Genomic DNA, 13814 nt, shown 5'->3' with positions numbered 1-13814 from the left:
TTTACTACAGTAAAAAGTTCTCACATAAAATTACATCTTAACTCAAATTAAAAATTTGAATCAGCGAACTGAACGGACTGCTTTCACTTTCTCAAAAGAAAAATAGAAAAATTAAAACAAAAACAAAAAAGTGACGGTCCCATTAAGAACAACTCACTGTGCCATGTTGGGTTCAGGTGACACCGGCCCTTTAACCTTCCACTGCCAAGAGCGGGAGGTTTTCACTGCTCTGTGAAACCAGCCTCACGCGGTACCCTCCTCTCTAGGGGCCGTGAAACTTGGGCCTTCGCCTAAGTCGCACGGCCCAACTCACGGCTTGGAACGAGCAGGCCAGAAGATAGCCACGCCGGACCCGGTACAATGAGCTGAACCAATATCCAACCACCTTAAAGCCCCCCACTTGGGTTACAAGCTCTCGTTACTAAGCCCGGCGGTGGAAAGGCTTATTTCCTAGCATTATAAACAACTGATTTTCGTCATAATCTAGCAATGTGGGACATTTTCCCACCGACCGCCCATTAAGGTGCACATTTCATTGTCAAAATGAAATCTTTCGAAAACTAATTATCTGGTATTATTGCAGCAAAACATTAAAATTACGTGAAAGTGATTCGGCTCGAGTACATTCCTCATTGAATTAGGCGTAATGACTAGATGCTGGCTGCAAAATTCGTGCTAGATTTTCTTTGTAAAATTTGGCGCTGCTCCCTATGACATGATCCATGTCATTTTTTAGGAACTATACATGATTTATATGATTTCTCAGATGCCAAATAACATCTAATGTTTTCAAGTCTTTCAAATTTTGAATATTAGTATTGTATTTAGCTTACCAAGTCAGAGTCAAACAAAGAAATGAGGAAATAGAGTGGGAAGACGCGATTCTTCATCCACCAATGCAGAAAATGCTGGAGTTTTCCATTATCATATGAGGTCGGAAAGTTTATTGGTAACAGGTCGGTACGAAGTGATTCATCATGCTCAAACATGTGATGATTAACTAATTAAATAGATTCAATTTCAGTGTTCTTTGCCTTGCAGAATCACCTTAAGATAGCCTAATGGCAGCCAACAAAAAAAAAAAGGAAATAACTTTTGCATTTTTTTCTTAACAGAAACTTGTTTTCAGAAGAATGAGTAAATTTAGCAATTTTTGATAACTTTAATAACTTTGTCGAGGGCTAGTGCCGTGCAGAACCTGCAAAACAGGACTAGCCTAGATCTACAAGCTTGAATATGTGTGTGTGTACACACACACACATGTGTGTGTGTAAGTTAAACTAAAAATAAGCTTGGAAAGTAGCTACAATTCAACTAGATTGGTGTAACTCATTTAGTTATTAATACAACAAAATTGGCTGTTTATTGCAGAACCGGAATTTTCGCAATTAAAGCTAGAAGACAGAGCCCATAGACAAAATAGTTCACATGAAAACAAATGTACATAGTTTGGTGACACCAAAGAACGATGAAGTATATGTAATGATGTCTTCTCGGGTTTTTTCGTTTCTGTTTTCTTGTTTGACCAAAATCCCCGGGCGGCATTTGAACAGCCATACATTGATCCACATATGCCCTTTCATGGACGTAGAATTCTCCTTTGTATCTTGGAAGCAGAACAATTCACACAAACGTTAAGCTTGATTCTTGTGAAAACTACAAAGAAACAGAAAATTCTGGATTCTCCTAGCTAATATCCAAGCAAAGAAGCTTGTGTAAAAATAATTTCTATATATGTTTTATGTATACAATTTATGTACAAACGTTAATCAATTTTGATCCTTCCATAATAGGATCTCGTACCAATAGTTTTTTAACCATTAGATCTGGTCAAACTTGCATTAAAATTAAAAAGTATGCATGAATATATAGTTTTTAATACAGATCTTGAAAACACAGACCTACTCGGTAATTAATTTTTTCAAGCCCTACCATAGGGGTCTGCAGTTTTTATGTGTTTACTAAGTTTCATTTGAGCCAAAATCCTTGTATTAAAAACAAGACCAAGTATGATACTAAAGAAAAGTCGCACCAAAAAAAAAAAAACAAAAAAGACTAGGTAGTGAGAATCTAAAATCTGCCGGATAACCAAACCTCTTTCATTGTGATTTCCGTCATAGCAGCCCCTATATATAAACTCATTTGAAGAAAACATTAAAATCATAAATCACACAAAAGAACATATATAGCAGAAGAAGAGAAAAAGAAGGGAAAAAAAAAATGGAATACAGTTGTACGGACTTCAAGGTGGGAAAATGTGAAGGCGAAAAGGTGGTTGATGGTGAAACCATGCCATTAGTCCTGCAACCTCCGGAGTCTAAGAAAGGTGACTTTGAGTCACTTCTGTCAGCACTGAAGAGGAACAAAGAGTGGTTTGAAGAGATGATCATCAAGAGCAGCGCTGTTCTTCTTCGCGGTTACGACGTGAGAAATGCCGAGGATTTCAACGAGATCATCGAGGTGTTCGGTTGGGATGATATTCGTTATGTCGGGCCAGCTCCAAGAACTCATGTCCACAAGAGAGTTTGGACTGCCAATGAGGGACCCCTCTCGGAGTTCATATACTACCACCATGAGATGGTTTTGGTAAGTTACTTATTGCAGTATTAACTGTACAAGTTTGTTTCTAAATATAGTTAAAATAATGATGAACCTAAAGATTCAAGTCATTGTGTTCCTTTCATTTGTCTTGATAACTTCCCATTTGGTCAAAAAATGAGGTGATGATTAGATTTCTCACCCATTCGGCCTATCTGCCGTCCCCATAGATATAGTATTAATCTGAAGAGTTGACTCTATGTTCACAAGCTCAAATAGGCTCTAAACCATACGAGCAAACCTTTGACCAGATTAAGGAATTTCCCAAGAAGTTGGTTCTATTTTGTGAGACGCCACCACCAGAAGGAGGACAAACACCTTTTGTTCCAAGCTTCCGGATAACGGAACGGATGCTGGAGGAGTTCCCAGAAGCTGTAGAAGAAATAGAGTCAAAAGGGCTAAAATACACGTTCACCGCGCTAAACAACAAGGACACATCCTTCTCCTCTTCCTCCTTTAGCTCCATGAGAGGTAGAAGTTGGGAGGATGCTTTTGGGACATCAGATCAAGCTGAAGCTGAGCGAAGGTACGCACATTTGCTTCCATTTGGTACACCGCGGTAATTGCATTGTATTTATATTAATCCTTCTATGAAATGGAACCGCTGAAAATCCGGTGCAGGGCTAAGGCTCTAGGCATGGACGTGGAGTGGCTACCGAATGACAGAATGAAGACAATATTGGGTCCAAGATGTTTAACAAAGGTGTTTGATGGAAGGAGAGGAAGGAGAATGTGGTTTAACACGCTCGTCGGCATGTATGGGAAGACGCATAGCTCAGCTATGATGGCAAATGGGGAAGAGATTCCAGAAAATGTGGTCAAGAGATGTGAAGAGATCATTGAAGAGGAAAGCATCCAGTTTGATTGGGAGAAAGGGGATGTTCTTTTCTTAGACAACTTAGCTTTGCTCCATGGAAGAAGGCCTTCTCTTCCCCCTAGAAGAGTCCTTGTTGTCACATGCAAGTAGTTAACATACCTCTCTACAACAAAAATATGTTTTCATTCGATTTTAACACTCAGTTGGTCCTGTCTGCGCGATGTGAAATCGTTTGTTATGCAACCGTTTATTCAAGTTCCAAAAGAGTCAAATCTTTTTTCTCTACGCAACGCCGAGTGCTTAAATTAAAATTGATCACAAAACCATTGATCTGTCGTAAGTTACGAAGTTGCACAAATAAACACTTGAAACGGTAGAAATTGCTAAAACCATTGGCTAGTACATCTGATATTTCTTCTCTAGACCTAACGCATATCCCTCTAGTACATTGATTAGATCCATACAAGAACTATTGAAATCGGGACAGACTAAATCAACAAGGAAAAAAAAAAGAGAGAAAAAGAAACGCGTATCCCTGTATTTATTTTCTGGACAAGCAAAAACTTAAAAAGGAAAAAAAAAAAAATGAAAGCACAACATCCGCATGGCCCTAATATCTATCTGCTCCATTGTTCTGCTGGGCAACTGACTCGCGGCTTATCCCACTATAAACTCATAATTTCAACTGCGAACTATTGTCCACGGTTTGGCATAGCTCGCCCACGGCCTCTTCCATTGTAACCGTATCCCCCTCGTCCATAGTAACCACCACGGCCACGGCCGCCACGTCCAGGCCCACGACCGCCACGACCACCCCGATATCTACTAAAATCACCAAAAGTCTGCATCCGCAAATAGAAAACATTATTGAACAAAATCCCCAAAATTTTCATAGGGATGCAAACAAAGGTTTAAGCATTACCTCGGTGTCTATCTTCATTTGCTCAGAATACCTGGTCCTTCCATTCTGTGGGTCATTATCAAGCCCATTGCAAGAGAGAGAATCAAAGAAGTCATCTTTATTGTATACAGGCTGCAGAAAATAGACGAACCCAACAAATTGAGATTAGCAAATGCATTATACAAGCCCCTTGCTTGAACAAAATCCAATTCCACTCCATAGAGACACGCAACATGGGAAATCTCACCTTCTCAATCTTAGCTAACCCGACATCATCTTCGTTTTGGGTATCATCTTCATCACTGATTTCTCCATTCCCCTCTTTGGTTTTATTATTCTTGCCAAGGTGACCCCAAACTTCATCTTTCTTGAACTTCTCATTCATCGCCATGAAATCAAAGTCTTCAGTGAATTTTGTCACTGGACGTGACTGCACAGAGAAGGTTCAATTTTAAGTTCTTTCAAACTTTTCAACAACTTCCATATTCATTAGCAAAATGGAAAGGTAAACAAAAAATTACCCCAGTTCCTCGTCCTCTTTCACGGCCCCTATAACCATGTCGACTTTGGAAAGGTGCTCCATTTGGCTGGAGAGAGTTAATTGTAAGACACCTTAATCAAGACATGCGCAGTAGTAATGAAGTGCTAAATGAACATAATAGAAAAACAGTAAATGCATAATACGTTGGAGAACCCACAAAAATTAGGGCCTAAAAAATCAATCCGGAGCTTCACTTTCCTGATTCTAGTTAATCGTAGTAGAACAATTCATTATAGTTTCCTTTCTACATTTTTAGATCGTTTTATGTCCCTAGAAATCAGATTTTTTTGATGTAACTAGGAATTTAGGAAATTTCCATTGTATAATTGAGTAGCGTTTCGCATTATGTAAATTTTTTCTCAGGCAATAACAGCACAACTAACCCTTTGACCAGCTCGAGCAGGTGGTGGTGTTGGCAATATGGGTGGCTGAGCTTCTGCTGGAACTGGCACTGATACTTGAACAACCTCAACATCCTTATGGACTGTTTGTGAAGGTTGGGAGGAAACTGCAGCAGGAGCAGACTGTAACAGCTGTCCAGGGGTTACTAGGGAAGGTGCTGGCGCCTCAGTCCGGACAGTATTGGATGGCCCAACAATGGAGGAAGTAGACTGAGAAACAGTTTGATAGGGTAAAGATTGACCAGAAATTGCATTTGGCTTGTTAGCAATTGGCAGTAGAATAGAGCTTATGTCTGAAGTCGTAGTCAAAGGAGGCAGTGATGGCAAATTAGCACTGAAGGTGGAAGCAGATATGCTAGAATTTGGTTCCTTGTTAGGCACTGAACTCATTAATGTCTCAGGAGCTAATGAAGCAGGAGGCACCACAGGTAGAGTTGTCAGCAGTGTTGATGGTGTTACAGAAGTAGAGGTTAAATTTGGAAAGCTAGTAGTAGCAGCAGAAAGTAAAGGAGATGGAACCTCAGGCAAGTTTGGAACTCCGTTGGGTAGAGGAGGATTAAAATTGGGGTATGGCATTGGCTGCTGCATGGAAGAAGGCATTGATAACCCAGGTGGTGGCCGAAGTAAAGGTTGTTGGTGCATTTGAGGAAGCCCACTTGCAGGGCCATAATATCCTTGCCAATACATTGGCATGGCAAGACCACCACCGTTTGCATTTGGTGGAGGAGGTGAAGCGCCCCATGATCCTAAGTTCCCTCCAGGTTGATACAAAGGCAACGCACCTTGGAAATTTGAACCAGGGAGTCCCAATTGTGCAGTATGAGAACCAATATCAGTCACAGACCCACTAACAGTGGACGGCAAACTAGATGGTGTGGAAACGGCAGGACGAGAATAGTGAGACTGCATAACAAATGAGAAAATTCTCATAATGTGTTGACATTTTAATGAAAAAACTTTCTTTTTTTCTTTAGGGAGCAAGTAATGATGAGTTAATAAGTTAAAAATTCATTAACACACCTGAATAATTGCTGGATCATTGTTAATTGGTGGTGTGGGCTGAACAGGCTGAGCAGGTGGAGAAGATTTAACCTGCAAATCCTGCAAAATAGAAAACCAAGTCAAGAATGTTCTATAATTTACTTTGACATATTTACTTGTCCGGAGATGATTCAAAACAAAAACTGAAACCCACATTCAGAAATAATAGTGATCATCCTAAACTAGGACGCCGAGGTGTCCTCTCTTCAACTTCCACTAACATAGTAATGTGACCATGAAGATACTTAACTTTCTAAGTTTAACATTTATAAAATTTTAGGGCATGATTTGACTAAAGTATAGTAAGCAACAATTAATCCTCTCTTTATAATCCTTTCCAAAAGAATTCCACAGATTACTCAGAACTACCACTTCATCCAGTATTTACAAATCATTAGATATACAAAAATACAATAGCAAGTACAAGCATAGGTTATGGCTTCTTTTGAGTTTTACAGGGGGAAAAACAAAACAAACAAGAATAAATAAAGACTTGTAGTTATTGTCTCAAGTTTAAGTAACGCTCTTCACCAAAGACCTTATGGGCAGGTTTAGTCCGAGAGTCTTATATATCCCTGTCCAAAATACCTTTATGTCACTTCCACGGAAGAGTATATACTCATAAACTTTATCACTTGGGGGAATTTGTGGCCCATCTTTTTTTCTTCCTTCTGTTCCAAAAGATCGAACTGCCACATAAACAAAGCAAATTAAGACCTACTAGTTGATGGTTTCATACAGTGAACACATGATGTATATACTCCATATTCCATAAGGAAATCATTCATTCACAAGATTGAGCAACTTGGAAGTTGCAAGAACACAACCAAAAACCAACTCAGGATAAGACTACTAATTTAAAGTTTAAACTAAAGCAATAATTAAAATATGCGCAAAGATAACACCTAGAGCAACAAATTTAAGTACACACGACGGTTATCCAAAGAGAAACATATTCAACGTCTCAAACCCTCTTCTTCCATGTGTAATCCTGAATTAATAGAAATTGGCGAGATATCAATAGCAAGAGAATAATCCTGAACCAAAGATTGTCAGGTTGGAACACTATTTGGAAATCTTTCAGTAAAAATGCACAATAGGAGCAAGAAGTCAACCCCAAATGGCCCAACGACACATAATTCTGTCTTGCTCATATATCAAATGTAACGCTAGTTGGCACGCTCACTCTTCCACATCTTTCCAATATAACGAGCAATGAATAAGTTATTATAATAGTGAGGCCAATTTGAACAGTTCAACCAAGATTACCCACTCTTCTACATCTTTCCAATATAACGAGCCTAAGAACAACCAAAGATAGACATAAATTACGAACTAATAAAATCCTACTATACATCAAGACCTCAAATTCAATCAAAAGGGAAAAATCCCCAGAAATGAATCACATCTCAAATGCACAAAACCATGTACCAAACCTACAAACAACTAAAACCCGACAAAAAAAATACGCAATCATAAACCCTCAATATTCTTCTCACCCAGCCATTTCGAAACCTTTAATTACCAAACAAGTAACTAAAATAAACTCCGAAAACCATGAAATCCAAGCGAACCGAGTCAAATCCCCAGAAAATCAAATTCAAGAGTTCAAAATCTAGCCAGAAAGAAAGAGAGCAAAACCATTTCTGAGTCCGATACTGGACTCTTCGGTGTTGATATTGTAAAGAACTCCTTCATATCTGATCTCACTCTTGGAAGTCAAACTAATCAAGCTTCCTATGTACGAATCGGCCGCCGAGCTCGATCTGGAAACACTCTCCGAAGCCATGGCGTTCAAGAGCCCAAGCGCATCGAAATACAGGTAGAGAGAGAAAGAAATAGGAGAGAGAAACTAGTCTGCTAGGGTTTGGAGTTCTGGCTTAGAAATTATCGATTTACGTTTGTGGAAAAAGGGGAAGATCCTAATATCGGCGATTTTTTTTCATCCTGTTTTGGGTAATTTTTCGACAGTGACCGATTAACCAATTGGAGGACGCCACGTAGATGAACAGTGGACTTGTTGGTCATTTCGGTGTCAAATTTCACCTCCTGCGAAACGAGGAGCGGCCCAGGGATTCGAGGGCTTCAAAGTCAATTCAAGTAGGTATAGACTTACGCGAGCAGCAACTTAACCATCAGAATCTCGACACGTGGTGAAGTTTTGACGTTGATTACCAAGTTACCCTTAAAAGTTGGAGACAAAATGACTTGAAAGTCCGTCTATCTATCAAGGGTGTACACCGAATCTATTGAGCCTCGTTCATTTTATGGATTTGAATTTTCAATTAGAGTTGAGATGTAATATTTTTTTAGAGTTTTTTACTGTAGTAAAAAAAATTAATGTGACATTTTCTAAAAAATTTTTACTGTAGAAACTTAAAACTGAAAACTCGAATGGTGAAATGAACGAGACCTCAATCAGTCCAATCCGCATAATCTAATTTAATCCGTCAAATTAAATTGGATTGAAAAATTAAAATTTTAGATTGATAACGGAATGAGATTTTTTCAATCCGGATTAACAAATTAAATTACGGATTGAACATTTCTCAATCTGTATAATCCGTTAATTTGAACTATATATATTATATATTTTTTAATATATTTTTAATAATATATATAAGCTTTTTTCTTAATGTATATATACATATTTAACTATATATATTATGTTAGATTGTGTTGTAATGAATTCGTGGAACTATTTAAATTTTGTGTTATGTTATGTTTGTGTTTAATTTTATATTTAATTTTATGAGAATATCAAAAACATAAGTTAATTTGTCAATTCGTATAATCCAATCCGTAAATTCAGAATGGATTGGATTGGATTGAAAGTCTAACAGATTGGTAGAGCCGTAGCGAATTGAGATTTTTTCAGTTCGCATAAACAGATTAAATTGCAGGTTGACCCTTGATTCGCATAATTTGATCCGTGTACACCCCTATTTATCATGGCCCACGGTTTTTGTTCTTATTTTTTATTTTCTATTTTGCATGAGATATGAGATAAACATAAACAAACAATGCAGAGAATAAAATAAAATGACATAGTACTTGCAAAAATATATATATGAAATTGAATGGGGTCCCCTTTTTTTTCTTATGAACGTGGGGCATTGCTACAAATTCTTTGTACTTTCACTGTGTTAGTTGAAATTCGAATTTTTGCAAAGAGAAAAAAAAAGTTAAATTTAAAGAAAACTAACTTTATTGAGTTTGGATACTACAAAAGAATTATAGGTTAATATATATAGATTTTACTTGACGTGGGGAAGCTATACAAGAATATTACAAAACGCAAGTAATACGAAATGTATGACAAGAAATGCCAATGAAACCATTTAAATCGTATTCCAGGATATACGTGATTTAATTAAAAAAATAGACTTATCAGCAAAAAAAAAAAAAAAAAAAAAAATTGCAATATTTGTGTAGGTCATATCCAGGGGATGGACAATTGAGTTTAGAACATTATTGATTAGCGTTTTTACAAATTATAGTCAAAGGTAGGACCCTTTTTGTCCTTTTATGGGAGCTGCCCTAGTGCCTTTTGATAGTGCCAATTTGTGGCGTAAGTAGACCATCCTTGTGAATCATTTTTAAAAAAATAAAAAGTTACATGCGTCCTTATCATCTTTTTAATCTAAACTAGTTGAAGTTGAGTCACTTACTATATATGTGTAACATTGTAAGTTTAATCTCACGATAAAATATGTGACCTCTTTAAAAATTAAGTCCATTAATTAAATAAGAAAAAATTTATTTCAAAAAATCACATCAAAAAATAATTAAAATTATATGGGAGTTTTTTATTAAAAAAATAAAAAAAAATACTTAAGTAGGGAGATATTTGAAATGAATCATTATATGAGAAAAAGAAAGTATTTTAAAGAATGATATTGTATAAAAAAATTATAAAATAATTTAGGGAGAAAACAAAAAAAAAAGACAATAGGCAAAAGAAAATAAAAATAAAAAATAAATGTTAAAAAATGAAAATAAAAAAGGGTAAAAAAAACTGTACAGAAGTTTAAAAAAAACAAGAAACTAAAGGTGCGTTTGGAATTCGTTCCAAAATGATTTTGTTTTCTGTATGAAAATGAAAACAAAAACGTTTTCATTTTCATTTTGGAATCATTTCTGAAAATGCATTTGGTAGTTTTATTCCGAGATTGTTTTCAATTTAAAAAAAAAAAAAAACTGAAATTGTGTTTGGGGGCTTAATTTTTAAAAACATGTAATAAGAAGAATTTTGGGAAGGGGCAGTTGGAGAAGAGTTTTGGGAGGGGGGCAGTCAGAGAAGGGGAGGGGGGGCAGTCGGAGAAGCCCATCCACACCCGAGGCGGCGAACTCCGAGTGCATCTAGAGGAAGCGCGAATCTTTTCGTCGGAGCCGACATCGACCTCGCGGATCCACTCATCGAACTCGGCCGGCTCGAGCTTCTCAACGATGCTGGTGAGGATGTGGCAGAGTTCGGCGACAGAGACGAATCCCATGGCGTCCTTGTCAAGGACCTTGAAGCCGTCGCAGAGCTGGCGATCGAACGGCTCCGGCTTCATGTGCTTAGCCATCAGGTCCAGGAACCGCGGGAAATCAAATGGCACCGAGAGATTCTCCTTGGCGATGATGGATTTGAGCTACGTCTGGTCATCGCTCAAATCCTTGCCCACCACCCGATGGAGACCTGTCCCTCACCCACTTCGCCCTCTCCCTCATCCGCCGCCGCCACCGACCCATCATTTCTCTCCACCACATCGGTCATCATCGACAGCTCCATCGCCCGATGGAGACCTCTCGCTCACCCACTTCACCCTTTCCCTCCTCCGCTCCTCCGCCGCTGCCGCCGACAAGCCATCCTTCTTCTCCACCGCATCCGTCCTCATCGACAACTCCACCGCCCGATGGAGACCGAAGATGAGGGAGATTGAGGGGAGTAGAGGAAAGCAAGTTAAAATGAAAATGGGAAAACTATACTGAGGAAGAAGAGATTGACACCGAAAAAAATGAAAATGAGAAAATGAAAACAAACCTTGCTTATAAAATTAGATCTAGGATCTATTCATTATAACAAGTTTAGGAACTTGTCATGTCATTGACCCAAAAATGAAATTGAATTCCTAAGAAAAGTGCTCCTAACTCCCAAGTCATTGTGGAAAGTATTCAGACAAAAAGGGGGAAAGAAAAAATCCCCCAAACTCAAACGCTAAAATATAGGTATACCCTCTATCTTCTCACTTTTTCAATTTTTTTTCATATGCCACTCAAGCTTTGTGGGAGGGCCAAAGTCCAACCTCGTCTTTGGGCGGGCTATATTAAAGGTTCATTTGGTTTATAGGTTCAAAGCAGATGATTTGCACGACAATTTAAAATTGTGATGAAAAACACTATAACAGAACTATTTAAACCGGGATTTGAATCCGTTTACCAAAAATGTTCTAGGTTTTCAACCTTGGTTAAGGGCCCCGAAGTGTACAAATCTCAAGCTAAGGGTGCTAAGAGAGGGCAAAATTGAGGCGGGGGTTAGAGAAAGGGGGCTGCTGACGAGTTTTCGAACGCCTTTTATGTGTCAACCTCTTATACGGTTGTGGGGCGATTAATGGGCCCCCATTTTTGGTGTTGCATTGCCTCTGTTACATGGTGGGTCTCAGCGGGTGCTCGCATCAAGGTACATGCATCGGTGGCTTCTTTCTTCACCGTAGTACTACTCATTTTGATCTCCTCCTATGTGGAAGCCGTTGCGGTACCAAAAGTGTAGTTCATGTGGATTGAGATTTTTGTATTGGTTTTTTAGTTTTTATAATTTTAACTTAATAAAAGTATTTTTGAATTTACCGTTTTATGCTTTCATCGTGAAATAAAAATTTTGTTGCCTAATCTTTCTATGGTGGTGATAGATCTAGTTCAATAGGTTTTATCCTAGGTTGTATTGTGAGTCACCCTAGGTTATGGGATTTTTTTGTCTTGGTGGACTAGTTTAATCCCATCAACTATAGTGGTTTTACTAAAAGTTTTTGTTATGTTTAATTATTAATTTGCCAACGAGTCTTTTTCTATTAGGTTTCGGTACTCGTGTTTGTCTTTACGCCTGATGAATTCAATTTTTTTCTATAGTTGAATACTCTTGTATTTGCTGGTCATTTGTGAAACCCAATGAAGAAAGCTTTACGTCGAAGAAACCCAACCAAAACAAAAACTAAAATCTAGAGGGGAAAGTTTATCCTTTTTTTGATTCTTCGAAATTGAAATAAAAACAAAACAAAACAGGAAAAAGCCAAAAGACTAACTAACACAGAAAACGACATTGATTGAAAAAGATAACAACAATAAACGACATCACTGAGAAAACGAGAACTACCTAGAAACGACAATGATATAAAGTATAACAACGAACAATCATCAAACCAATATAAGAATCAACCTAATCTAGAAAGAAGTCATCACAAAACGACAACAACATTAAAAAAATCAGTTTTTTCCCTAAAAAAACATAAGGTATCAAAATAATTTTTTTCTTAAATAAATAAAAAGTAATAAGAAAGAAAAAGAAGGCGAGGGAGTAACAAAGGTCAGAGATGACAGTAATCTCTACCGAGATGAGGATCCATCCGTGAACGGGATAGGAATGAGAAATAATAATTGAAGATGAAGGCGGGAATGAGCACAAAATATTATTACCCGTTATAGCAGGGTAGGCCGGGCCTTGATATACACATTATATATTATATATAAAGAAAAGAGAAAACTACTCTTTAAAAAGATATGTCTCAAGATTTTTATTATTTATTATTGATTAATAATATTGTTAATCAAATATTTTTATTAGTAAAATGATATTATTTAAGAATGAATGGTAAAAATTTAGACCCATACATTTTTAATGGTAAATTCTGTAATTTTCTCATTATTTTTATTTTATTTATATATTAAGGAAATGAGATCAATACCCTCTTAAGAGTGCATGAGTCTAGATTTTTACCCCTCATTATTAATTAATATCTTTTTAGTCAAATAACTATATTAGTCAAGAGGATATTACTCTTGATTAATATTCTTTTAGTCAAATAACTATATCAGCCAAAAGGACATTAATAAAGAGTAAAATATAAAAATCAAAACTCATACACTCTTGAAGATAAGTTTAATAATTTTTTCTTATATATTTTATATAAACAAATTCAAACAAAATTAATGGTTTTATGGCTTTATTATTAAGTTTGATTTGCATAAAATTTGTTTTGTAGAGTCTAATTTGGTTTTGATTTCAATTCACTTAATTTTTATTTTAAATTGCTATAATTTTAAAATGTATAATTATTTTAAATGGGAATGTAACTGGTATGGAGAAGATCTCCCCAAGAGAAATTTATGATTTAGGTCTCACCTCTTCTTAAGCGGTAGTTAGGACGAGGATGAGGATCATTTTAGCGGGCGGGGTTGGGACGAGAGATCAATTCCCCACCTCACCCCATCCGGTTGCCATCCTTAAATAAGGGTGCGCCTTAACCTGTTTTAGAG

The 13814-nt window shown here is 37.1% G+C and overlaps 2 protein-coding genes across 2 annotated transcripts; one reads left to right on the top strand and one right to left on the bottom strand.

Annotated features, from left to right (window-relative positions):
* The first annotated feature begins 2220 nt into the window (after nt 1-2220).
* LOC21405731 (clavaminate synthase-like protein At3g21360) lies at nt 2221-3565 on the top strand. Its single transcript, XM_010095077.1, has 3 exons — nt 2221-2586; nt 2850-3124; nt 3220-3565. The coding sequence occupies exons 1-3, from the start codon at nt 2221-2223 to the stop codon at nt 3563-3565; spliced, it is 987 nt and encodes a 328-aa protein (XP_010093379.1).
* Nucleotides 3566-3764: 199 nt separating this feature from the next.
* On the bottom strand, nt 3765-8182 carry LOC21405730 (protein decapping 5). The gene is made up of 8 exons (XM_010095076.2): nt 7941-8182; nt 6888-6988; nt 6279-6359; nt 5241-6161; nt 4838-4903; nt 4564-4746; nt 4338-4448; nt 3765-4257 (listed from the first exon to the last, which is right to left on the bottom strand). The coding sequence occupies exons 1-8, from the start codon at nt 8086-8088 to the stop codon at nt 4108-4110; spliced, it is 1761 nt and encodes a 586-aa protein (XP_010093378.1). The 5' UTR covers nt 8089-8182; the 3' UTR covers nt 3765-4107.
* Between the last annotated feature and the right edge of the window lie 5632 nt (nt 8183-13814).

The sequence above is a fragment of the Morus notabilis genome, unplaced genomic scaffold (assembly GCF_000414095.1).
Source record: "Morus notabilis unplaced genomic scaffold, ASM41409v2 Scaffold538, whole genome shotgun sequence".
Lineage (NCBI taxonomy): Eukaryota > Viridiplantae > Streptophyta > Magnoliopsida > Rosales > Moraceae > Morus > Morus notabilis.
Note: the sequence above shows the minus strand (reverse complement) of the source record. Positions and strands in the feature narration are given on the sequence as shown.